Source organism: Pteropus alecto, unplaced genomic scaffold (genome assembly GCF_000325575.1).
Source record: "Pteropus alecto unplaced genomic scaffold, ASM32557v1 scaffold152, whole genome shotgun sequence".
NCBI lineage: Eukaryota > Metazoa > Chordata > Mammalia > Chiroptera > Pteropodidae > Pteropus > Pteropus alecto.
The window spans coordinates 12465771-12493446 of record NW_006432227.1 but is presented as its reverse complement, the minus strand read 5'-3'; the positions used below and the strand labels follow the sequence as shown (position 1 = coordinate 12493446).

Below are 27676 nucleotides of genomic sequence, written 5' to 3'. Positions count from 1 at the left end.
CGAAAAACTTAAATGTTTTTCCCTATCATTGTTTTTCCTCTTCTCTTTCTTCTCCCTTTCTTAATCTCTCCAGCCCAACAATGTAAGGAATTGAAGTCTTCCCAACATTAGTCATACTAGTGAATAAAATTTTAATTTCCATATTCTTAATTGTTAAACAGATTGTTTTAATATTCCATACATCTTTCTGGGGCTTTTTCTTTATGCTTGTCACTAGAATGTAGTTCTATAGCAACAGAGGTCTTTGTTTTATTCACTCTTCTATCCATAGCACCTAAAAGAGTACATGGCACATAGTAGGTGTTCAACAAATTTGTGCTGAATACATCATGTTCCTCACACAATTCCGTCAGTGGATTTGATGACATTGGTGAGGAAAGTGTCCCCATCCCTAACACAAATGATGTGACTTGATTTACACATGAGACTTTTCTAATTCCCTAGGGTTTGTTATATTCCATCTGTCCCTCATTCTGGTTGGGTATAAGTAGTAACCAAATTCATAAAAACTCACCAAATCCTAAGTAGTTCACACTCAAGGTTACCGATGGTCTAAATCTCTAAACCTAATTTTACATTCTATATCACTTATTTCAAACACTTAGGTGTACCAAGCAAATGGAAAGAAGAAGAATTTTTATCAAAACAGTATTAAATAGTTATTACTTCCTATATTAAAATTACAGATACACATATATGCAGAGAACAGAGTGGCATTTCAAAGATAACACAATCCATACCTCGATGGTATCCACATTTTACACAACTACCATGTATCTGAGAAGATCTTGGTGAACAAAAATTATTTCAGAAAAATCAAAGAAAAGCAGTGAACCAAGGAAATGTAAGTTCTGGCTTGCGTGGCCAAAGCATGCATGACAGCTCGCTGTCACTGTCAAGGTGAAATGTGAGAATGGTATCTGTCTGCATGGCTTCACTTTTCTTTATGAATTAAATTCACTCTCTCTTGGTCTGCCACCTCATTAAAGTATGTACACAGCTAAGAGTTTCTAGTCCGTAAACTTATTGGCAAAAAGGTTTTCCAAGTAAAATGAGCATTCTAAAAATCAGAATGACTTCCCCACCACCTCCGGGACTCTGGAGCCTGTTGAGCTATCTACTGCGTGCTGAGGCTTGTCAGCAGCAAAGCTGAAATGGTCCACAAGATCCAGGTGGCTGATTACATGCTGCATTATTTCGTCCAACTGATGGTCTCAGACGCATTCCACAAGCAAAGGATAATGAAATAAAAACAGTATTACGCACGCTCTGCCAAAGGCTAGAATTAAAACAAGTATTGTCAATATTGAGTAAATTGTATGAGACAGTGTTGCATTTTTTGAAAATCAACTTCCCTTGAAACGTTTGCTATTATGGTTCTCCAAGCCCCAGAAAGAGATGATGTTTTCCTACCTGTTGCTCAGCAGGGAGCCCAGTGCCACCAAGCTGTCCTCCATGCTGGCAATGACTTCCGAGGTGCTGTCTCCTCGCAAGAGGAGTTCTCCACGGGTTTTAAAGCTGCCAAATGTGAACGTTTTGCTGTCCCACTCGTTAATCACCTGCTTCAGTTTATGCTCAATGTCTCTCTCTTTCACGGCGCTAATGCAGATGTCCTATTAAAATGGCAAGCTCTCATTTATTCACGTGAAAGTCACACATCCTTCCTGAACAGTCTAGGTTCTTCGCTCTTTGATTCACATGGATCTATAAACATTCCTATTTCCAGATCTAAATAGCGATATAATAAGTGGTGTTTGTGTATGTAGACAGAGATTGGGGAATAGAGATGGAGACAGAGACAGTACTAAATAACAGAGCCTTCGTTTGTAAAAATTTCCCACCAAATTATTCCAGAAAGATAATGGAAAAAAATATGCAACAGTGGAATATTATTCGACCATAAGAAAAACGGAAATCCTACCATTTATAACAACATAGATGGACCTTGAGGACATTTGGTTAAGAAAAATAAGTAAGACAGAGAAAGACAAATACTATATGGCATCCTTTATATTTGGAATCTAAAAAACTGAACTAGAAAAAAAAGAGAGTGGAATGGTGGTTACCAGGAGCTGGTGAGGGAAGGGGAGATCGTGTTTACGGTCCAAACTTGTAACTAGTAGATAAATAAGTCCTGGAGATCTAACGCACAATCCAGAGATTATAGACAACAAAACTGTATTATAAACATTAAACTTACTAAGAGGCTAGATCTTAACTATTCTCACTCCAGGAAGAAATAATAATCATATGATGAAACAGAGGTGCTCTAAGGCTGCAATGTAATTGGAATACAAATGTATCAAATCAGTAGGTTGTACACCTTAAGCGTACATAAACTTATATGTCAAGTTAATCAAAATTTTAGATTTGATAAAAAATATGCAAGAACCTTATAGATTTTGAAACTTTAAACAAAGACTCAAAGTTTAATGTGTCTCTGATTTTAACTCTAAAGTCAAATCGGTCCAGTGCAAGGGGAAGGAATTAGCAGAAACCTGATTTCTTCCCAACTCTCTGATCACTTTCCCATCTCTTCTGCAGCATTATCTTCTCCTGGACCATGAGTCAAGTCCGGTCCTTACCCTCTTCTCAAATTACACCCCCTCTCTGGGTGAGCTCGTCCGTGCCCGCACGCTTACTAACCCTTTGTCCCTCCAGGCAAGACATATCTATTTGCCTACCGGATGTCTCTGTTTGGCTATATCAAGGGAACCCCAAACACAACTAGTGAAATAGCAAACTCAAATGCCCCAAATCAAGCTCACAATCGTTGTACCTTGTCACTCAGCCTGATTCCCTTCCAACATTCCCTAGCTCAGTGATCAGCACCATCATCCATCTAGATCTCTCAACAAATCTAGGATTAATCCTCGGCTTCACCCCTTGTTTCTCCTCCCACATTCCCTCCATCACCAAATTCTACCCAGTTTTATCTCCTAAAGATCTCTTCAATCTCTTCACTCCTCCCTGGCTTCACCACCTGCTCCCTCATCCAACACACCATCATCTCTTGCTGGGATATTCTTATAACCTCCCAACTGATTTTCCTATCATCTCTCCTTGCCCTCCTCCAATCTTTTCTCCACACAGCTACCTACTACTAAAGAGCGAGCTTTACGAAATGAAAATCTAACCATGGCATCCTCTGCTCAAAACACATCTCCCAGGTGGTTCCCCATTGCTCCAAAAAGCAAAATCAACAGAATATTCTAGCCTCGCTCCACCTCCCCATCCTCGCTGTCTTCTCTCTCCCCCACCCCCATCGCCCACACCTACTCTGGCCTTTTTCTGGTCCCCCGAACACACCTCAGACCCTTCACACATGCTTTTCCATCTGCCTGGCATTGGCTTTTTTGCACTTTCCAAGGCCCGAGCCCCAACACACACATACAGTCCCTTCACCCAGCAAGTCATGTGCATGCACTCCCTCTACCTTTTTGGCCCTTCCCCCTATCTCTCAGACAGATCAGACCCCTTTACTGTAGAATCTCTGTAGAGCAACACACTTTTCTTACAATGGTGTCTACCACGGCTTATAACTATAACTTTATTTGTATAGATATTTAATTAAACAAATTATTTGATGAGCTATGAATGCAGAAATGCAACCCCATTTGTCACATAAACATTCGTTGAAGGAATTAATGGCTGAAAGCCAGGAAGAGAGTTCTGATGGCCCTGGCATGGTTTACTGATCCAACATTCCACAATGTAGAAATACCATCAAATAAATCCCATGAGACCTTCCAATCTCCCACCACAGCATACTGTCTATTGTCTGTACCTCTATTTCCTCTTTGTATTTCAGAAGAGGTGCCTCCATGATGTTTCTTAACTTAAAAGTTTCATTCCCCACATCCAGACTATGCCCAGTGAGAGCGGCTATCCTTTCCCAGTGCCTGCCCATCATGGCCTTGCTGGCCATATGCTCCAGCAACGGACAACACTCGCTGAAATCATCGATGGTGCTCTTCAGATCCAGAAAAGCCTGCCAGTCCTTCGAGGCCCGGGGCAGCTTCCGACACCTGCGACAGGAAGCCAACATGGAAGCCCATTCACATAGGAGCCCAGGAGTCTCCAATCCAAGACTGTCTGCCAGCATTTCTATCAAAAATGGTCGATTTGAATATCTATCATATTTTTAAATCCCATAAGTCAGACGACATCTGTTAATATAATGTACTTTTATATCACATACAAGTACTCCTCCCAATCAGGAAAGAAATTATTTCAATCCTTCATAATAATTAACTAGATAAAATGCATTATTTTAAAGAATAGAGGTAAATCCCAGGTCAATTCAATCCTACAAACACATCTTGAGACCTACTAAGTACAAAGCTGTATCAGGCTGTTAACCAAAAAATACAACCAATGATCATCCATTTTCTTTGGGTTCAGTACTTTATTTAAAGGATGGAGAAAATATGGGGTTCTTGCTTTTATCCCAGGAAATCATCCCACATAAACTTCAGATATTTGATAAGTATTAATATAAATAGAGATCAGCTCCCTCCAAGATGTAGAAAAGCTTCTGACAAGATTCATCCAGGTTTAAAGGATGTGCTTGTCTCTCCATGTACACATGCTGGGGTAATTAATAAGTAGCACTTGACAAGGGTGATGTCTAATGGACAAGAGCAATGCAGTACGATGTGCTTTCGAAACATCTAGACTGAGAAGAGAACTTGACAGCAAACAGAGAAGAAAGCATTTGAGGCTCCACAGCTCTGGGCATATTAAGCATTTAATTTCTCACCTGTTCTGGAACTCTAAAAGTTCACTGTTGATTTTTTCAATATTCACTTCTGACCACGGGATGTCGTGATAGCCATTGACGGTTTCTATGACACTGTTGTACAGAGTGTATATTTTCTGGAGAAGATTTAGTTGCTTCTTTATTTCGAGAAGCTGAGGATACTGGGTAACTGGCAGACCAAAAAGCTCCTCTCCCCCGGTATAGGTGATGTATTTTCGGTAGATATTATCAAATTGATTCTAATAAAAATGCAAATGAAAACTCACCAAACATATTTACGCATTAATAAACATGCAAATAAAAAAGACACAAATTGGCATACATATATGATCTGTGAGCACATGTAAATAGAAATACTAAATGAGTATAATTAACTGCATAGCAACCAACTCCAATTTTAACTACACTAAATCATATTTTTTAAATGTAAGTACACACTATATTCCATGATAAGACTTTCTATGTTAAGGGAGGAGGGCAGTATGTGTTTAAAATACATTAAGGTTTTAGTTGTTTAGAAGGTCATAGAAATTAAAAAGATTACCTGAAACATGATCAGCCTATCACTGGCTTCCTGGGGTTTCAAGTCACTAGCCATTGGGCCATTCTGAAACAAAAAGTTAAAACAAATATAAAATCGAATGAAGTGTTTGTATGTAAATTTCATGAGCTCAAAATATTTGAATATCGAAGTTAGCTTTCGTGCACAGCACATGTATAATAAAAGACAGTTTTTTGTTTACAAAAATAGGACTTGGGAAAGTGACTCATTTGGAAATATTTTCCAGTCGATCTACAAGTTAATGCCACAATGTCCATATGTCGAGAAATTTTGAAAATTAAAAATATGTAGCATTCATTTCTTAGGTGGCAAAGCAAAGAGTCAATAAGTACTCTCTAAGAAGCACATATAATCTCTGGCTTTGAACTAAAATACTAATGCCACAAAACTTACGGATTTCACCATTCTAATATCTATTTGTAAAGTGACCTGTAATCTTGACATTCCAATCGGGTTCTCCTACATCAGAACGCCTCAAACGTGTGGGTTTCTGTGCTTTCTTCAGCCATGGAGGTAGTGCAGGAATCCAACCAACCACCTAACAGTATTAACCTACTTTGTGGTTTGGTGTACTGCTCGTTAATAGATACAGATTCTACCCTACTGTACGCTCTACGTATTTCCCTTCTTAACGTTATAATTGGCTAGAAATAGGTCTTGTTACACAATATATCCCAAGCAGAAGATTCTGCACTGAAAACTCAAAAATCTTTGATTAAATATGAACTCCATCTGTCCTGTCCATATTTGTGTCTTGAGCATCAAGGACCTGGCACGTGCTGGGTGCTCTACATTATTGTGGGACTACTGAATGAATGCTGTGGGAAGATGAATGGTGTAACTACACATAAAGAGTATTTGTCTACACGAATTTAGAAAGCTATCAAACAACTTCAGTAAAAGACCAAAGATACAATATGAACAGCCCTTTTAAATTTCCCATTTCCTGTTGAAATTATTCTGGATGAACTGTAAGGGGAAAAGACTGTGAATGGGAGATGCCTTTGCTCCCATGAGATGAAGCTCCCATTCCCAAGGACTTTCGTTATGTTTGATACACAATCTTTAAACAACTACATTTTGCATCCACACCCTCATATTCCCAGTTAACGATGTCTGGATGCGAAAACGGAGCAGGGAAGAAGGCTGACAGGGAAAAGTGGAATCGTCTGAAATACAGTGTTGGGGGAGAGCTGTGTGGATACCCTGGATGTCCAGGAAGATGACGAGTGGGTCCTAAAGCAAATTAAGCCCGAGACATCACTGGAGGCGAACATGACCAAACTGCAGCCGTTCTGCTTCAGGCTCATCGTGAGAGGGCAGGGGTCTTTGGAAAAGACTAGAATGCGGGAAAACAGAAGACAGCAGGGCAAGAAGAAGACCAGATATGAGATGGTTTGATTCTGTAAGAGAAGCCGTGCAGTAGGACGAAGGAAGACCAGATATGAGGTGGATCAACTCCGTGAGAGAAGCCGCAGGCCTGAGTCTGCAGGAGCTGAGCAGGCCTGGTGGGGACAGGACTCTGTGGACATCACTCATTCCTAGGGTGGCCAGGAGTTGGAGCCGACTCAACAGCACATCATACACACAGACACACACACACACAGACACACGCACGCGCGCGCGCGCACGCGCACGCACACATTTTTTGCATACTTTATTCATTCCTCACCAACAATACACACACAGAAAGCTAGAGCCATACCGAATCATAGTCCAAGTAGAACTGGTGACAGTCTCGGACAAAGACCTCCACGGTACTAATAAGCTCTTTCCTGAAACTGGGCTGTAGGGAGACTAACTCATTCTGAACTTCACTGGCATGAACCAGAAGCTTTTCCCACGCATAACGCAGTGTATCAACTTTGTCCATCTCTTCCTTCGCTATCAGAAGGCCGTATTTGTTAAGCAGGGCATAGGATTCCTGTGCAAAAGAAAAAAATTGAGATTTCTGTCAGTCAGATGCATAAATCTACACACAGTCACTCATTGAAGCATTAGAAAAGATCATCACAATAGGGAAACTGGCCAGAAAGTTCTAGTTACTCTCCTTGCAAACTGTGAAAGTTGAAGTAAGCAACTGAACCCCTAAGCTTCATTTCCTCATTTGCAAAACAGGAAGATCCTCTGGCTGTTTCACAGGTTTCCTGTGACTATCAAAAAATATCATTTTAAATGCATTTTGAAAACTGAAAATCATTATACAAACAAAAGATATTTTTACTTAGGCCCCTAAATTGTATTTGAATATTACAAAATTATACCGAGTAAATGAAAAACATAAAACATTTAACTGCTAGTTTGACAATAACAAAATAAATCAGGTTTTAACTCTATCCCATTTCACATTTTTAGTAAGAGCTTCCAAAATTAAGACACAGAGGGTGCTCTGGAATCAGAGCCTGGGCCACGTCAATGCCCCTAGGATGCAAAATCCTGCACTACTCTCTTGGCTAGATTTATGAGGTAGAGGTTGGTTTTCATGAGAAAGGATTTTCCTTAAATATCCCTGGCCCCTTCTGCTACCACTGCTCCTCCCCATAGAGGTAGAATGGATATCTGATTGTTACTATGGGGAAAAAAAATTGTTGCTCTAGACAAGTATAGCCCACTGTGTCTCTCCATCTTTCTTCTTCCTGCCTTTGATTGGCAGCCCCATCCAAAAAGAAGTAGAGCAGGATTATAGAGAGACCTGTAGCTTTCCAATGCTGCCTCTGATGGATGAGCAAGTCTTATTCTGGGGTTCAGTAGTCACAAGCGCACAGTGGGCGTGTGTAGGGTGGGGGATGGGGTGGGGTCTAATGGGAATATGGGAGTTATACACTAAATCATGTCTTCTGAATAATAAAGATTGTATTTCGATCTTGACTACTTGACTACAGTTTTGTCATAACTCTCAGGTTGGGAAAAACAGGGTCAGTAGTTTCAGGGGCTCCTCTTCACTCCCCAGGGACTCCCCTGGCCCTACGCAAAGTGGGGGCTTTTTCCTGGTGTTTCAATTCCCAGGAATCGCATGGTGGACCATGTGGTTTCCCTGACCCAGCACAGGAGAAATACAAATGTGCAGTCATCTGCACCATTTTCATAGTAATTTGAAATTTTCCAAAAGTCAAAGAGGAATCCAGGAAATTTTTGAGACTCAAGTGTGATCCTGAGCATAAGAGTTTAAGCCCAGACATTCAAGTTATGGTGTGAGAAAAAGATAATGTTTTTATGTCTGGAATTGTATTAATGCTACGATTTTACTTGTCTCATTTAAAATGATAAATAGTGACCCATTCCTGATAAAACATTTTCATTTAGAAAAGATAGTATAAAAGCAATGTGCAACATTAATCAAATTGCATAATTTCTTTGACCCTCAGTTTCCTTGTGTGTAAAGTGGGAGTTGCAGTAAGGATTAAGTGAGTTAAGGCAGAGTTAATACATGACTGTACACTGTTAGTGACCCATCCGGGTCCTGTTTACCAGCTGATATTTGCATCCCCAACTGCTGGCTGGAGGGATCAAGCTACCTTCTTCCCTGAAAAACTGTCCTCAGCTTAATAGTAGCTTTTTTTACAGGGAGAGTATGGTCAATGACCAACAGACTTGGGGGTATAAAGGGCAGTCCCTATTGCCGCAAGGTGGGACCAACTGTGTGGTACGACTCATACTCCAGAGGTTCCAGTGGGATTGGGCCGTAGTCAGTCTACAGCTGAGATGACATCATCACGTAGGTCCCCGCAACCCGACCTCATCCTTTCCTGTTTCCCTCACTCCCTTTCTCTCGTGAACACTCATCAATAAATCACTTGTACACAAATCCTTATCTCAGGCTCTGCTCTTAAGGACCGTAATGACATGGGAGGGACCAGAACTGGCCCACAGAAAGCACCATATGAGGGTTAGACATCACATTGTTCTTAGGTTTGGCATCCGGTAACTCCACTCCAGACATGGTCTACATTTCAGCTAATATGACCCAACATGCGGAGATACTTCCATAATGAACAAATTATTTTCAGTTACCTCGATAGGTCCTACTTGAAAGTCAATGGGAATTTGCTGCTCCTTGATTTCCTTCAGTGCTGCCATAGCAATCCGAATATCATCTAGGTCTTTAATTGGACGATTCAGTTTCTTATTGAATTCTTCAACAAGGGTAAAAATGTTTTCCATCTCACTCCTGTATTTTTTGTTACAGTGACGGCCGATGACAACCATCCAGGCCTTGGTCTCGGCAGTCAAGGTAAACTTCAAGTCAGCTGTAAAACCCAAATGTCCACAGTTCAGTTTGAAAAACTTGAACCAGTATGAGACGACACAGTATGACACAGTACAGATGTTTGACAGTAAACACTTTGCATTTCGTAGCCCTCGAACACATGAAAAAATCAAACTAGAAAACGATTAGTTTTTCCCTAGTCATTATAATTTATTTCAAAAAGCTTGTTTTCCAACAATTGAAAAAATGCTAAAAAAAAAGAAAAAAAAGTACATAGCGAAACCACTGGAGATAAGCCTCAAGTTTGTTACCGTTATTTATTAAAGGGTAAATTTTAAACCCAAATATAACATCCCCTTTCTCTGAAATAGCATTTATTTTCAAGGTTTAGCAGCACAGTGTTCAAAATGGTCCACAATAATTATGCAGAAGGGAATTAAAAATAAATCTACAAATTGGTGTTAAAGCCTGAGGCCCACAGGAGTAGAGTCAATCTTTAAGATAGCTAGAACTCTCTGGAACCCTAATGTAAGTAAAGAGACAGAACAATACTACTGAATCTTTATGGCTGTCTGAAAGAAAACAAACCAACCTGTGTATAGAGCGATGGGACCCACACAGATATATTCAGGCTCAGCATTGATTTTTTGCTCTAGGTTTCGGAAATAGAGAATCTGGGATTCAAATTCAGAAAGCGAGGGGTTTTTCATAATAAACATCATAGCGGTTTCTTCTTTCTCCTTTTGCCAAATGTGATTGTAGCATTTGAAGCAATCCATGGATGCAATAACGTCCTAGGATACAAATAACAGACCTGTGTTGAGGAGGAAGGGTCAGAACTGGCATCACGCTGTCAGGAAACATTTGACAATACCTGGCAGTTCCCAGGGATTCATTAAAATGTTTAATTAGTGAACGGTGTGATTGGCTGGAAATGCCACAGAACTAGGACTATGTACAATAGGGTAAACAGTAACCCAGGACTAGCAATAGTGAAACTAGGACACCCCTAGCCAAAAGAAGTAGGGGACAGTTTCTAGAAACTGGAAAAACACAGAGCCCATGAAGACTCTTGTGGACAAGGCCCTTTTGATTGGAGCTAAACTTTAGGTCAAAAACCACAGCTCAAAATCATGCCACAGGGAGTGCAGCGGGGAAAAAAGTTCTCTGAGGTCACTCTTTCGCCCCACCCCTCAGTTCTCCTCCAAGACTCTAATTGGTAGAATGTACTAGAAGCCTCAGTGGAAACCTAATTGACTTGTTCCCTAAGTCAGAGAGTGGAGACTAAACCCGGAGGGGCTCAAACCCCACTGAAGGACTGCCCGGGTTGCATGAAATGTATAAATTCATCAGACAAGTACTGACATCTGTGTGACATTAAATCTTCCCATCCTGGAGCATGGTGTTTCCAAATCTTTCCATCTTCTTTTTAATTCCTTGTTAAGTTTTAGAATAATCTACATAGAGACTCCACATACTTCTTAGCATGTATGTATATACATATACATATATATGCATATATACATATATATATACATACATACACACACACACACCCCTAGGTATTTTTCACTATTTTTATAACGGGCTATAGATGGCATTTACATTTTAAAAAACTGATTTTTTAACAAGCAGTCCTGTTTGCTACAAACTGTGCTTCTATAAGATGAACTGACTCACTAGCAGATGATAACCAGGGAATGAAGTCAGTGTAATGGGGAGGTCACATGACATAAAATGTTATTTTTCCCAGCCCTCTGTTCTGTTGTAGCTAAAGCAGCAAGCCGCGAAGGGCACGATTCTGTGACGCCCTCTCTACCTCTTCTTCCTCTGGGCCGTTTTAGTGTCTGCTTTGTTTTGAGAATGTTCTTTGCAGTTTGACCTGCCGTTTGTATATTTTACCCTTGTTTCTGTAACTCAGCAGCTTCGATTGTTTCTTACACCACCTTCTACCAAGCTTCTTGCACCTTTTGATGAAAAGTTCCATTCTTATTCGAGTGTCATTAAAGAGGTTAATATTTTACGATGATTGTTATTGTTTTTATTGTTTTTACTGTGGTTACAAAATTTCTTAGGTTTCGTGTGTCTGCCTCATTCCTGTTTTCCTCATAATCCTTATTTTATTAAATGTGCAACTTTGCAAAACAGGATTTTCGGGAACACATTTACTGCATTACAGCAGAAATGCCTACAATTATCTTTCAACTGACTACTAACTTAATTTTCACCAGGCTATATTATTTTTCAGATTAGCCTCTTGGATTTACTTGGTAAATAATCATACCATCTACAAATAAATAAAGATTTGTCTCCTCACTTATAATGTTTATATGTCTTGGGATTCAATTTATTCTATTGGCTTATAATTTCAAAGTTATATCTGCAAAAAATTTTGTAAACTGAGACTGAATTAAAAAGATAATTACTTTAAAAAAAAAATAGAGCATTACAAATGGCATCCTAAGTGGTCTAATTATATTAAATAAATCACACCAATCTGCACCAAACCAACAAGTAGTTTCACTCTGACTCTCGTTATGTAGCTAAAACATGCCTCTGAGTCTCATGTTTAATGGGTGCTGAGATTTCCCACCCATTAAAGCGCAGAAAGCTAAGCCTGCCACTGCTTGTCCCAATCACAATGTGCCCCCGAAATGTTGACATAAATACCCAGAATGCACTACGATAGCAGATAAGACATATTCACAAAGTTTGAGGGTTTGGAGAATAAATTACAGATGATCAAAGACCCTTGGATATAGGTAGAAATTGCAGAACCCTGAGTTATTTCAACATCTGAGTTTATAATATTAAGATATATTCAAACTAAATAAGTTTTAGACTCTCACTTATTTTATCTCGAAGTGTCAGTCTTTATTAAATTGGTACTTTCTGGAGTGGAGATAAAAGGAAAAATTATGTGAACTATGTATGTAGAACTGTTCTCCTTCAGACGTTTCTTCCCCCAAGGTTATTTTCATTGTTTGGTCCAGCTAGCTCATCATTTCAAGCCAAGCAATGTTATAAGTTAATGACCAGCTAATGAAAGAGCTGGATGTATGTCAGGTTTACATTAGAATCCAGTCGGCTATGGCAAGAGGAAAGGGGCTGGATGCTAGGATGTTCTGTGGTTGAGGGAAAGCCATTCGGAGGGTCTGTAGCTGTGGAGGGCTGGCCATGGCTAGCATTATGACCACGCATGCGTATGTTCTTCCAGAAACAATCTGGCCATCCTATCAATGAGGAAGATGTCCTTCAAGTTATTCTAAATGCCAACCCTTTCTATTATTTGAAGGAAGACTAAGAACTGTACACATCCTTCATAACATAAAAGTAAATACAACAAAAATGACACAGAGATAAGTATTTTGTTGCCAGCATTATGTTACTATTACTATGTCTCACCCTTAGCTTTTCAAAATAGAGGCTGCTTATATTCAGAGAAAGTAATGTATCTTATCATTGATTTATTTTACTGTATTTTCCATGATTGCTAAAACATTGGAAAATATATCTGAATGCTTATTATCATTATAGAATACTCTACTTAGCTTGATCATTTAGTATAGAGCTTGATAAACAAAGCACGAGACAAATATTTGTTAAATTAAATTACGTGAACACTGCCCTTAGAACAAAATTAAATAGGAACTTCAATATATTAAGAAAAGAAAATTGAAAATGCATAAATGCAAAAGCTTCCAGTCCCCTCGGGGACGCATTAAAATTAAACTTAATATTTCCTCACATGGTTACGGCAATGGTAGCCTTTCGAAATGCTTTCAAACAAATAAAATAATTCTATCAAAACTAAGTAATAGAAAAGATGTATTTACTGAGTGATGACTATTCCCTCAACACATTTTTAAAGAGGCAACAGATCTTAGCAACAATATAGATATGAATATGGATTTATTTAAGTAGAAATTGACTTCAGACTTTTGAATCTTTTTGGCCACAAGAACGGATTTGTCTGAATAAAAAAGGAAAATCTGAGAAAAGAGCAGGTGGGAAATAAAAAAGTTAACCCGACTTTACATCTATGCCCAGTGCAAGTTTGTATTTATAATACTAATATTTTCTTTACTTTCGGTATTACCTGATTTCCACATGGCAATATACATAAATTTTCATCTGATATGTTTTAAGATTCCCCTGACTATACAAATATGAAAAGTCGACTACAAATCTTATTCTCTTTCAAATGTACTAGTATCACTGATTCTCTATGAAGTGAATTATACCACCAATCTGACTGGTGGTTTGAGACACATCGAACTTTTTAACGCTCAGATTTATTTGTACTAAATAAATAAATAGGTTGAAGGCATTAAACAGAACATAATATAAAACATAGGAATAATAGTTCTCTTTTATCTTGCAATCGAGAATGAAAAATCTTTAGTTAAACAAACATGTGCTGAGAATGCACAAGATGCCCTAAGCCAGTCACTGAAGGCACAGTGGGTAAGACCCAGGCTACATGTAGGATGAACTTGAGATGTCAGTTCCACACAAGCACAGGCTGCAAAGGGAAGGGCTCAGGCTATACATCCCCACGACATACCTTTTTGATGGAGCTGATGATTGTGCTAAGCACAGAGACTAATTTTACAATTTCTTTGTTGTCAGAAACATTCTTATAATAGTTCCTGGTTTGCACGGGAATGGGTAAATTTACAGATGCTATCTCAAAGGTATCTAAAAGCAGAAAAAGAGAAAATTTTATATCAACAGCATAGGACACTTAAAAAGAGGAGAGGATCTCTGTAATGGTAAAGTAAGGACCTTCGAAAATCTTTTTTATAAAAAGCAATAGAAAACAGTGGGAAAAAATTGTCAATATCAATTCTTCAGAACTCTGGAAATTCACCAAAGCTTTCAACAATCCAAGGAACATTTGTTTATTCCAGAAAAAAAAAATGTTAAATCTCAGTAAAAACAGTGAGTTTTGGAGTGTTTTAACTTGCTCTACTCCCATTGTCCCGTCCCTGGCTGTGCTGTACCTTCAAAACCCAGCAGCCTTGCAACCACTACAGCTGTGAAAACCACAGCCTAGCAGTCACTGAGGGCCCAGACTAGGTTTGGAACTCCTCAAGAAGCCCCATATAACTATCACTATTTGACCTGTCTGGACACTCCCTGGAAAAGCCCCATTTGAAGAGTTTCTCTTTATAAGACCTGACTGAGAACTCACTAAAAAAAATCCCTATCCACAAGGCATATGTCAAAAAAATGAAAAGCAACAAGTATTTAACTTCGATGTTGCCTGAGGCAATGATATTATTTGAAGCAAACAAGAGTTTGGCCAAAAAAATTACAGATCTGGGGAATGAGAAGTCCACAGAAGGCATCGTAAAGCTCTGACATTTTGCTGGGGCTCTGGAAGGTCACACATATGTACAGAGCTGTGCACGTGTCCAAGAACGACTGAAGATGCCCCAAACATTTAGCTCTGGCTGAACTGAGCCTTTGCACAATCAATAAAGAACGGCTAAGCAGTGTTGAAAACTTCCTGGGCTTTTGGGATGCTGCAACACACACACACAGTGTCCCTAGGCAAAGGGTGGAAGATTTACTGGTTCAAAGAATCAAAGGAAGTCTCTTTGCAATCGGTGGTTGATCACTAAACTCGTCATGCAAAGATTACGGTAGTATACGCCACAAGAAAGGCCAATTTTATAGAATTAGTCCAGGAAAATCATTAAAGAAACAAACAGTAACACCACCACCTGGGGAGAAGAGAATCAGATTCTCAGAGTTGCCACATTATATATTCTTGAAAATATCAAGTTTTCAACAAAAATTAAAATTGTGAGACATGCAAAGCAACAGGAATGAAGTGCCTTCATACAGGGAAAAAAGCAGCCGATAGAAACTACACATCAGAAAGTCTTACCAGTGAACAGACTAGACGAAAATTTTAAATCAGCTATTCTAAATATGTTCAAAGAACTATAGAAAACCATACCTAAATAATTAAAGGAAAATATCAGGATCGTGACACACTAAATAGAGAAGATCGATAATGAGACAGAAATTTAAGAGAGAAGCAAATGCAATTTCTGGATGAAAAGAACAACAAATTAAACGAAAATCACGAAGGGCTCAACGACAGATTTGAGATGGCAGAACAAAGGATCAGGGAACTCGGGGATAAGTTTCTTAAGATAAAAAGCTATGTTATTTTTTTGAGATATGTCTTCTTTCTGTAAACATGTCTTTAAGGCTATAAATTTCCCTTTCAGCACTGTTTTAGTGGCATTCCATACATTTTGGCATTTTGTGGTTTCCTTTGCATTTATCCCTAAAATGTTTCCTAATTTCCTTTGTGATTTCTTCTTGGACTCAATGATTACATGGGAGCGTGTTTTAATTTTTACATATTTGTGAATTTCCCAAATCTCCTTCTGTTACTGATTTCTAATTTAAGTCCACTATGGTCAGAGAACGTACGTTGCATCACTCCAATCGATTTAAATTTCACTTTAATACTCTTCAGACTGACTGATATTTAGCACAATTCCTAGAAAAATCATAACTGCCTTTTTTGTAGAAATTAACAAGCTGATTCTAAAATTCATATGGAAATACAAAGGATCCAGAATAGTCAAAAACGATCTTGTAAAAGAAGAAAAATGTTGGAAGGCTCCCACTTACTGTCTTCAAAACTTACTACAAAGCTATAATAATCAAGATAGTGTGGTACTGGAATGATAGGTCAATGGAATAAAATCAAGAATCCAGAAATAAACGCTTACATTTACATTTACGGTTAAAAGATTTTCAACAAGGGTGCCAAGAAAAGTCAAACAATAAAAAATAGTTTTCCAACAAATGATGCTGGACAACTGAATATGCACATGCAAAAGAATGAATTTAAACCCCTACTTCACTCAAAATGAATCCCAGACCTAAAATATAAGTGCTAAAACTATACAACATTTAAACAAAACACAGAAGTAAATTTTCATGACTTTAATCAAAGTAATGGTTTCCTAGATATAAAATCAAAAGCACCAAAAAAAAAAGTTAGCTAAATTGGATATAAAATTAAAACTTTTAGACTCTAAAAGATACCATTAAGAAAGTGAACATATTTGAATATATTTATAAAAGACAATCCACAGAATATGAGAAAATATTTGCAGGTTATATATCTGATAAGAGATTTATATTCAGAATACACAAATAACTTTTATAACTCAACAATAAAAGACAACCATTTTTTAAAAACAGGCACAAAGAATTAGAATAGACATTTCTCCAAACAAGATATACAAATCACCAAAAAACGTATGAAAAAAAAAATACACAATATCATTAATCATTAAAGAAATGCAAATCAAAATCACAATGAGATACTACTTCACACCCATGAGAATAGCTATAATCAAAAGGCAGACAATAAGAATTGTCAATGAGGATGTAGGAAAAAAGAAGAGCCCTCACCTATAGCTGGCAAGACAGTAAAATATTACGAATGCTTTGAAAAGGTTTGGCATTTCCTCAAAATATTAAAACATAAAGACATCATACAACTCAGCATTTCCGCTCTTGGGTATATATCCAAAAGACATAAAAACATATTAGCTCAGTAAACACTAGTTTACAGTGACAAGTTAAAAAGCACTAAAAGAACATTTACCTGGAGGTTCATTAAATCCCATTTCAGCATCAGAATCACTGTCTTCATTATTCTGCAAAGCAGCCATTTTCCTTTCGTGAACCTTTTTCTATGATATAAAAGGATATTTTTCAGCTCAGTCCCCTTCGTAAAAGCAGCAGCCTCCCTATGAAATAATTTCTTCATCCTGCACTCACCTTGGACAACAGCTCACCGCTCCACTGTCTAACCCCCTTGGTGACGCTGACGACGCACTCCACGGCTTTGTTCAGCATCTGCTGTGTGTCCTCCAGGGCAGGGACCATGGTGATGTTGGGGATGGCCAGAGTAATGCCTGCCCGGAAAAGGGGCCGACTCTTCGACTTCATCTGAGATGCACTGTTGCTGTCTGGGGAAGATGCATTCATTTTCATTTAAAACAGGACTTATTTCATTATTAACCAGAAAAGTTAAAGCACCTAGAACAATATATAATAGGTATATAATCAGACAAACATTTGTTGAGTGAAGAAATGAATGAAGGAAAACTCCTGGAGGATCTAGTTTTGCTCCATGTAACAGAGAAGCTCAGTGGAACCCAAACCGTTTTCTGTTGATGACAATATGTCCGTACACCCTCCGTGAAGAGTACCCACTGTGTGCAATCAGGCTTAATTACGTACACTCTTACCTAAAATACTGAAATGGTACTCTCCAAATAACAGGATGCCAACGAATTAGTCAAATGTAGAACAAATAAGCAGGGAATTAAGAGAAGTCATCAAAACGTGCCAAAGTCAAAACAAATAATGAGTTTGGAATTTCAAATAAAACATATGTCTTTCCTACCACAGTGTATATAATCTGAACACAGAACAATTAAAAAGTGGAGAAGAAATAAAGTGTAACTCACCATTTATATCCCAGAGGCTTTTAAAGTTGGATATAGGTATAGAAATAAGTATAGAAATAGGAATATGTGTGTGACTTTATAAATATAGTTGAAAATATCCATACTATACAAAGTTGGGAAAGAAATGTGATTTAGTATTCAGCATATCAACCAATATTTGATAAGTTCTAATAATATCCCTATGTCAAAGAAAAGGACTATCCTGCATTCTGAAATGAAATAAAACTTAATGAACCATGCCACCAATCCAAAACTTCTTTGTGTTTCCACTTTTATTTATCGACTTTTAGTTAAATATTAGAGACACTTTCCCTTAAATGCCAATATTCAAAATAAATTAAAGTTTTTATTATCCTATTATTTTTCCATTTTAATTACTGTTACTTTTTTACTATTTTTAATTTAAAATTTAATTTCAGAACTTGTATAGATTTGATGGATTTCTGTGGTCCATCTGGGAAATGCAACACCTGTTTCTGAATTGTGCTGAGGAAGAGATGATTGTATTGAAAATGAGGAAACCAGCCGGAAAGGACTAAATTGACACAAAATTAGTAAAAATTTTCTGCTTTGAAGAGCATGGCATTAATAAGCTCTCTCTCACTTTCTAAACCTGGCTAATCACCTAATAATTTAACAATGAAATTTTCTTTCCATATATTTTCTTTTTAAAGCACATATTTTTTTCTTTCACTAATGCATCTTACATGTTTTCACCGTGTTACAAAAAGATTAAAATTGATGCCGACTATTATGTGTTTTTATTATCGAAAGCTAGGCAACCTTCAGCAAATTACTTAGCCTCCCTGTGCTCTGGTTTTCCCAGTTTCAAAGTAAGAGTAAGGATAATATCTACTTCATAGAAATATTGGGGGAATCGAAGTTCAGTGTATAAACTTACAAAGAAGCACTCAATAAATGGTGGGTGTTTTAATTATTTAAACCTAACAGGAACACACGCATGCGTGTGCGCGCGCACGTTCTCTGCACGGGAGCAAATGCTAGCGAACAAAATGTGGTTCAATACTGGCCTCCTGTGGCCAGAGGGATTCATCGAATCTCTGGAAATCGCACATCCTCACACCTCTGGTCAGGAACGTTCCCTGGCTCTGCGCCGAGCGGCCTGTCCCTGTTTTCCGAATGCTGTTCGGCTGCCGGCTTTTTTTTTTTTCCTCTTCCTCTAACAACTCAGTCTCTTTCTTCTTTCTCATGATTGTCGTCAAAGGAAGGAGGCCTGCACCGGCATTAAGGGAAGATGTCAAGGTGTCTGAATGGCCTTCTTCTCTTTTTGCTGTTATAATATGAGAGAGATTGAGATAGAGATATGAGAGAGAGAGAGAGAGAGAGAGAGAGAGAGAGAGCGAGAGAGAGAGAGAGAGAGAGAGAGAGAAATCATATAGTGCAATTAAAGAGAAGAAAATTAAGCTAAATTATATGCACATTTGATAACACTTAAATGTCACATGCCTTAGAAAGTGAGGTCATCAAAGGATAGGAAGAGGAAAGTGGACTGATGGTGGCTTCTCCTCCTCAGCGTGAGGAAGCAGGGGAGGCCAGAGCTATCGCTGAAAAACGAGGCTTGGCCTGGTGCTCTCTCTTCCACCAATGGCCAAAAATCCTTGGAGGAACAGCCTCCCTTCTCTGCCTCTCAGTGTCCTCATCTCTCCCACGAAACCTTTGTTCTGGTGTGGATATACTCCAACCGGAATTCCAACCCATAATCCATCCTGCTCTGGTGGTGAAACCACACACTCAACCTAAGTGGAAAGACAGCTAACAAAGGCCAATGCAAAGTATGTTTGTAGAGTTTAACAAAAAATAATGGAATTAATGACATAGAGTCATTACAATAGGCTCAAAATCATAATTTCAGACCTATAAATGTCCTTATTAAATTGGGAGAGTGTTTATAAAAGTGTGAAATTAATTACTAGGTAGAAAATTAAATTTTAGCGTTTAGTAATGTCCTAGAAAAATAGAACCCTTCCATTAAGCCAGCTATTACCTGAACCTTTGTTTTTTGAATCAGCACTATTCACATCGGATACTTTTTCACTTTCGTCTTTAGATGGAACTTCCACATCCAGCAACATATCTATTAGCTCATTGACTGCTTCTTCTACTAATGAGCTTTTAAAGTGTAGTGTCTGAGCACCATTTACACAAAGGTCCTGTCAAAAAAAAAATTGCACAGCATCACATTTGTTTATCTAGCTCTTGAAAGCACATCAGTAACGGTAGTTATGCTGCAGGTTCAGCCTCCAGATGAGATTCTGGCCTCCAGGGATGCCTGGCCACGCCCCTCACGCTAACCCAGGCCAGGCATCCTGTAAAAAAAATGCATTAAAGACAAGGGAGGCAACTGGAGAAGCATGGATGGACCAAAATTACACTTACTTCTCCGGCAGTGGAAAAAATAACTCCAAAAGCCATCAGCAGCCTCTCTAAAGCCTCTCATGGAGTTTCCTTCATTTTACGCAAATCTGCTCCAGGCAGCCTTCCTTCCCTCCTCACCTTTGCCAACAAGCCACGATCAATCAGAATTAATTTTAGATATTCCCCTCCCCTCCATCTAGATTATGCATTTCTCAAGAATGGGATTTAACAAAGATAAACTAATATGATTGAGACACTGTGATGAATTCTTTAGGAAGATGATAGATAGATAGATAGATAGATAGATAGATAGATAGATAGATAGATAGATAGATAATAGAGGATGGATGGATGGATGGATGGATGGATGGATGGATGGATGGATGGATGGATGGATGGATGGATAGATAGATAGATAGACAGACAGACACACACACACACACACAAATACAGACAAGCAGACAGGCTCATAGACAAACAGATGCACAGATGGACAGACACACAGACATGGATGACGTAGACAGGGATTTACTACTTAGTTGGAAAATCATCCCAGGAAGCAACAGACTTGACAGTAGGTCATCGCCTCCAGCTCCAAGTCCCACCATTATTCATCTTGAGACTCTCTAACGGGCCTGTGGACCATCCACTCCAAACATCTGCTTCACGGTTTATTTACCTTCTCATCACCCATGACCTTCACCTCTACTTCACTGCTGCATGGCACATGGCATTTTGATGCCATTAATATAGGAACATTCTGATGTGTCTTGAAACTCACTATTAAACTTTAGCATCAAATAAAGTATAAAATAACAACTTTGCTCCCAACTCAGAACTTCACCCAACTACCAATCTCCATCCCTAGTCCAGAGACAGTTAAGAGACAGATTTACAAAAAAAAAGAGATGGGACTCGGATTGGGTAAGGGATGGCATCAAGTTAGCACCATCTGGTGGCAAGGGTAGACTGTGGCACAAACTACCTGGGTTCAAATCCTAGCTCTGCATTATTCTGGGAAATTCTTCTGGGCCTTGATTCTCCCATCTGTAAAATGATGATTGTGGTAGAAGCCACTTTAGGTTGTTGGGAGAATTCGGGAAGACAATGTATATAAAATAGTAAGAACAGCGCCTAGCACAAGTAAGCACTCAAGAAATGCTTATTATTATTGGTCAGCAAATCACATATAACCACAGGACTTGTGTTTGCCAAACTCATTTATCTCATTCCATATAAACTAGTTCCTTGTTCTCTGAGAGATCGCTAACATTTTTTAAGCCTGCATCTTAAATCTTCTACACACTCCCTCGTAATGACATGATTCTTACTTCGACTATTCCTTTACCAATATCTTTTATTCCAGCACTCCCTCAGCTTCCCACTGTCTGACCCAGGAGAAGCCCAACTCAAATGAACCAGGTGATCTACCCTCTTCCCTTACACACACAGGTCATGGCAATCTCAGCACTGGAAATTCCTGGTCCCCAAACTCAGTCGGGTCCCTAATGTCATCTAGGAATCATTGGACATGGCTCCAGTCACGTTCCCCTACCAGGCTCCGTAACAGCTGTGTCCTCAAATTTTTAGAGCATCCTTCCCCATCATACTCAGCTAATGACCTTCCCTTCTACAGCACAGAGCAAATGAAGGCCGTGATCCAGGGACTCACCCAACGCCCTAGCCCCATGCCTTCACCCAGAAGACAAACCAGCCTCTATCATTAACCCCTATTCCTCCTTTTTTCAGTGAACGCGATGTTTCTCCTTCTGTTGGAGAATAATCACACAGCCTGAGCTCTAAATCACAGACTCACTGCTTCCCCAGAGACCAGGCTTACCAACCATGCCCTTTCTCCTTCTCTACTTGATTTTCACCCCCAGCATATGCACATGCTCAATGAACTTCGACTCGACATCTTCCTCCAGCTACCATAACAACAGGCTTCTGCCTCGGGGCCTTTGCACTTGTTGTCCCCTCTGCTTAGAAGGCTCTTCCCCAGAGATAGGACATGGCTTGTGCATTCACGTCCTGTGTAATCACAGAAGTCATCCCTGACCACTGACAGAAAATCACGGCTCTGTCAGGTACTCCTTTTCTCCATCGCCGTCTCGATTTTTCTCCATTGAACTTATCACTGCCTGACATGTTGTTTACTGGCTTTTTTGTTTACTTTTCTGTGTCCTCAACTTGTAAGTGGGCTCCATGATGAAAAGGATTTTATATGTTTTGTTCACTACCGTATCTCCAGCAGTGGTTTACACAGAAACGCTACAAAAATTATTGAAAGAGTAAATAAATTATAAAAATTAAACAAATTCAAAGGAAATCATTTATTTATATTGGTAGTTATTTATTTTGGTATTGAAAATGCAAATTAGGCTCTATATGATTTTGCATCTTAAACTAAAATGCATAATTATGATATTATTGTTAATTTTTATAATTTATTATAATGCATTGTTATATTTTATTTATAATAAATATATCATGACATAATTTATTATAAGAAAAATTTCATCACACTTATAATAAAAGTGTTTGTTGGAAGATAGTAAAATTGGTACTATCATATTGCTGGTGGTGTTGTAAGTTGATACCATCCTTTGGAAAAGCGATTTGGGTACAAATATTAAGAGCCACTCAATGAAGCCACATCCTTTGATACAATAATCATCAAAGAGGAGAAAATCATTTTAAAGGGTAAAAAGGCATGGCACATATAAATATATTCATCATGGCTCTTGGCAAAATGGCAAAACTTTAGAAGCCATCTACATGCCCAGTAACAAGGAACGAGCAAGTAAATTAAGGTCCATCAGCAGGGACCACAGTTATTAAGAGGCAACATACCAGACACAGTTGCCTAGCCGACGGGAGCGGCTCACAGTTCTAGACTGTTCGTGCACAGGGTGTGTGTGGTTTGTGCTGAACACCTGCTTTCTTTCTAGGATTCTACCATTTGGGTCCATGCGAGGCAGAGGTGCCTATGTGACCAGACCCCCAAAAAAAACCTTGGGACTTGATTGAGTCTCTGATGGGTTTCCCTGGGCAGAAACCTTGCAAACATGTTGCTGCGTTTTTGTTGCTGGGGGTACAGTGAGCTCTGTATGACCCTCGTGAGAGAGAGCGAAGCCATAAGGGAGCCAGCACATGCATTCCGAGCCCCACCTGTCTTCTCCCTCACGGCCGGAATGTACCCTGACTACGTCACGGTGATAAGTCTTAGTCTCGAGTGCAACTAGGTTCTGAGTTCCATGAGTCCTTCTGGTGGCGATGGTCTTGGGGACTCCTGACATGCCATATTAAAATCATCACTGATGAGTTCTTACAATCAGGATGCCATCGGGAACACTGTCCATAATGCTAAAGTGACATTCCGCAAGGGGGCACTTCCTGGATCACTGCTCCCAGGATCTTAATCCTGGCACAGGGAAGAAAGTGTCCTCTTTGCAAGCAAGTTTAAGAAATAATGGGTTAAATAATGGGCCCCAGAACCGTGTGCCACGGAACACCAGTTTGGGAAAAGTTGCTCCATGAAAAAGTTTAAAGAAGAAATTCTATCCAGAAGCTGTTTAAAACAATTGCTTTATTAATTAACCCTAGCTTACTAGAAAGCTTTTCGGCAAAATAGCTGTATTCTCAAAAAAATTTGAAAAAATGAGAATTGTTTTCCACAGTAATTTCCCTCCTATTGATCTGAAAGGAAATGATCTCTCCCTCATGTCTAAGTGACCCCAAACACATTCCTCTTCATTTTTAAACTATTGTCAGAAGGCTCCGCATTTAAATCACGTCTATAAAGACCAATCGCAGGTAGAGAAAAAAATGTAATTGATGCTTCAAGGAGTGCCTTTTATAGAGAAATGAATTAGAAAAAATAAACGTTGACGGAAAACATTAATATTCTAACGACCTTTGTCGTCTGGAGAAACTCTTCGCAGGTGAGTGGGTCCTCCTGGGGAAGGTGACAGAGAGGCGTGCTGCTCATTTCTTCCAGGATGGCATCAATGCGGAACTCTATCAAATCACTGACCTTGTCAAGCAGCAATTCCAGGTCCCCTTTGGGAAAAAATAAATGCGAGTAAAAGAGATTAAGCATTCTGCTTTTAAAAAAAAATATCAGCGCTGGATAAACGGCAGTAGTAAAATCAGGATTAAGTCGCTCCGTATCGGAGTTCCACACTTGGTTCTCTCCTTCATCCTTCCTTTAACCTGACTCACACCTGAACACTGGGCCCAGGAGGCTTCTGTAAATCTGCACACATTCGACCTCCGTTCCTTAATTTAAATCACAGAAAGAAAATGGAATCAGAGAACGAAGAAGAGTTTTTTTAAAAACTAGCTCCTTGTCTCCAGGAAACTGTAATAAAACATCCAAACTGTTAATACCCTAATCCTAATATTCTCTAGGGAGATCATCACGAACCTCTATTTTGGCAGCCTGTTCCAATGCGGTTGTGATAACTCTTATTATGAAGTCTTTATACATTTTATAAATGCCTCCTTCTAGAATTTTAGCCAATTTCCTCTTGTGTTCGTTCCCGGGGAGATGTATTTTGGAAAAGATATTTGTTTAAAGGCAAATAAACTGGATTCTATACTGTGCACATCTATTAACATTAGAAGCCACTTCGCATCTCTGGGTTATAGTTTTCCAACTTTAAATTGAAGGTCTTATTTAAGATTATTTTTATAATCTTCTCCAATCCTATAATGCAGGGATTGTCTGATCATTCATTTTACATTATTCAATCTTCAAACTGTAATGACCCTAAGCACTTCTCAATCATATCCGAAGACCCCTTTATCATTTGTCTCGGAATCTAGTCCCCAGCTTATGAAGCCAAACAAAGAGGGTGGGAGGGCTCAACCACTGATTCCCACCCCCTCCCTACCAACCCAGTGCCTCTCAAATACTCCTGAGTAAACAGCATCTAGCAAAATGGATGGCTGGACCCTTCTGAGCTCTAAATTACTTGGAAGGTACAGTGAAAACCTACTAATAAGACAAGCTCTTGACAATTCAGGCCACGAATAGCTTAGGTACTGCTTCGGCAGTCACATATGAGAGAGGGAGGGAGGGAGGATAAATATAAAAGGAGCCATCATGAGAGGTATCTAGAAGGGATGCCCAGGAAAAAGTGACCTTCAAGATGATGGGATCAAAGAATTAGAAAGGCGTTAGGGAGGTAAAGAATCAAAAAGAGACTAACTACATCCAACTATTGCAATTACGGTCCATGAGTGTATGGGTGTCTGGTATGCACCTGAGAGTAATACAAAAATATAAGAAACAGCCTGACTTTCACACCCTTTGCCATCAGTTTGGGAAGAGAGATGGAACTGTGCCAAACCATTAGAGGAAACCAATGTATAGTCCCTGGTCCCAACTGTAAAACAACAGGAGGCCACAGGAGGAAGTGGTCTCATGTGATAGAAGAGTCTAAGGAAGCTTCTGGAGGCGAGACTTACTCCAGGCTATAAAATATGGGGAGAATTGGGCCACAAAGAGAAGTAAAGGACACCGGGTGGTGAGGAGGACCCCCCCATACCATGTTCCAAACTGTGTCCCACCGCCCATCACGGAAGGTCTACAAGGTGTTAACGCGTTCTCCTAGAAGGCAGACAAGGAATTCTGGGAAATGCCACCTACAAGAGCCCACTTTTAGAGACCCACTGGACAATGGCATATTAAAGTCTCTGCAAAGTCCTCTAGGAAAGGAACCTGCCCGACTATTTCACCGTAATTTCCCAGACTTACGTCTTTGCCGCATACCTGTACTCATTCTGGAAAATCGTACTTTAAGGAATAAACTACATTACACATATTCTAAAGTGTACTATATCCCTCATTAAGAAAAAATGTTTGCAGAAACTTTTCCCATATATTCTGTTGTTCAGCACTTTACTGTCCATATCTCCATATATTATAAACTGGGTTCTCAAAACACACTCACCTGTTAGTCAAAAGGCCGAATGACTCTAAAGATCCTTTCAATCCTAATGTCCAACAATAAATATCATTTTAAAATGTAGTGTATCTCTGGGGTTAAAATTAAATAGTGAACAGATATACTTTCCAGGAAATGAATGAATTCATATATTTTGGTGATATTCTTTAGGGAACAGTTTAAGAAAAGCACTCTTCATTTCACTATTTATATCACAATCTCGAAGAAATGAGACAGTAGACGCTAAGACCTCAGCCTCTCAAACTGAAAAATAATAGTCATTTAGACAGACTTACTGATCTTTGCGAAAGCGTGATCCAAGTATGTCTCAATGTTAAGTGACGTCCAGGTGAGCGCGGCCAGGCCAGGCTGCAGAGCTGCCTCCACTGTCGCCAGGTGAGGCCCCATAAGCGGCTCGACGACAGGCGGCATTTTTGACTTCACTCTCTGATACTCAGCCAGCATCATCTGCAGCGAAATGGGAGTTTAGTAATCAATTAATTTCTCACTTTGAATATTTATTAATATCTCACTTTTTATGAAAAAAGATGATTTTTATTTAGGGTCCAGCTGTAGGGCTCCAATAACAGCCCGGCAGGTAGAGTGGCCAAAACAAAACAAAGATAAGACAGAAGACAAAAAAATCTCTCCGTAAATACAAAAATTCCTAATCTGATGAAATTCAACTGAGGAGGCGAGAAAAGGGATTTAAGAGTTTCTCATCCCAAAAAGGAAGAAAAACTCTGAGGTCAGGTAACTTTTCCAAACCAGGTGAAGTCATGTAACCAGTGCCTTAGGCTGTGCTAAGCTCATTCATTCAACTTGTACGCTGGTACCACATGCTTCCTATGCCTCTGGGCACTTCCTGTAGACCATACTCACCACCCAAAATGTCAGAGTCACCAGAGGTTTGCCTCAGTGGAACTGTAGGCCAAGTTCTGATGCAAGACCCCAAACAGACAAGGAGTCGAACCAGTGTTGACGTCAAGTGCTATGGCTTCAAGTGTCACCCACATGCCAAAGACAACCAAACTTACATCTCCAGCCCAGATCTTACTCCTGAAGTCCAGATTCATATATGGCAAGAGTCTACTCAATACCTCCACTTGAAAATATAGCAGACATTTTAAACTTAACATGTACAAAACTAAAAGTTTGTTCTTCCCCAAAACCTTCTCTGCTCACAGCATTTTCGATTCCAAATGATGGCGACCATCCATCCAGCTCTCAAGCCAAAACTCAGAGTCATCCTCGACGCCTCTCTCTCACATCTACATGCAATCCTTCAAGATATCT

At 39.2% G+C, this 27676-nt stretch overlaps 1 protein-coding gene across 1 annotated transcript in view; it reads right to left on the bottom strand.

Moving 5' to 3' along the window:
• The window catches only part of DNAH5 (dynein axonemal heavy chain 5), a 249328-nt gene that overhangs the window by 125874 nt on the left and 95778 nt on the right, over positions 1 to 27676 (bottom strand). Inside the window, exons 22-35 of the mRNA XM_025043546.1 lie at positions 26677 to 26848; positions 24343 to 24488; positions 20056 to 20221; positions 19135 to 19341; positions 17356 to 17546; positions 17180 to 17267; positions 14099 to 14232; positions 10124 to 10325; positions 9336 to 9571; positions 7030 to 7248; positions 5307 to 5369; positions 4763 to 5001; positions 3788 to 4028; positions 1414 to 1613 (exon numbers count right to left, since the gene is read on the bottom strand). Of these exons, the coding sequence (XP_024899314.1) occupies positions 1414 to 1613; positions 3788 to 4028; positions 4763 to 5001; positions 5307 to 5369; positions 7030 to 7248; positions 9336 to 9571; positions 10124 to 10325; positions 14099 to 14232; positions 17180 to 17267; positions 17356 to 17546; positions 19135 to 19341; positions 20056 to 20221; positions 24343 to 24488; positions 26677 to 26848 (2504 nt within the window). The remainder of the gene's footprint in view (positions 1 to 1413; positions 1614 to 3787; positions 4029 to 4762; positions 5002 to 5306; positions 5370 to 7029; positions 7249 to 9335; positions 9572 to 10123; positions 10326 to 14098; positions 14233 to 17179; positions 17268 to 17355; positions 17547 to 19134; positions 19342 to 20055; positions 20222 to 24342; positions 24489 to 26676; positions 26849 to 27676) is intronic.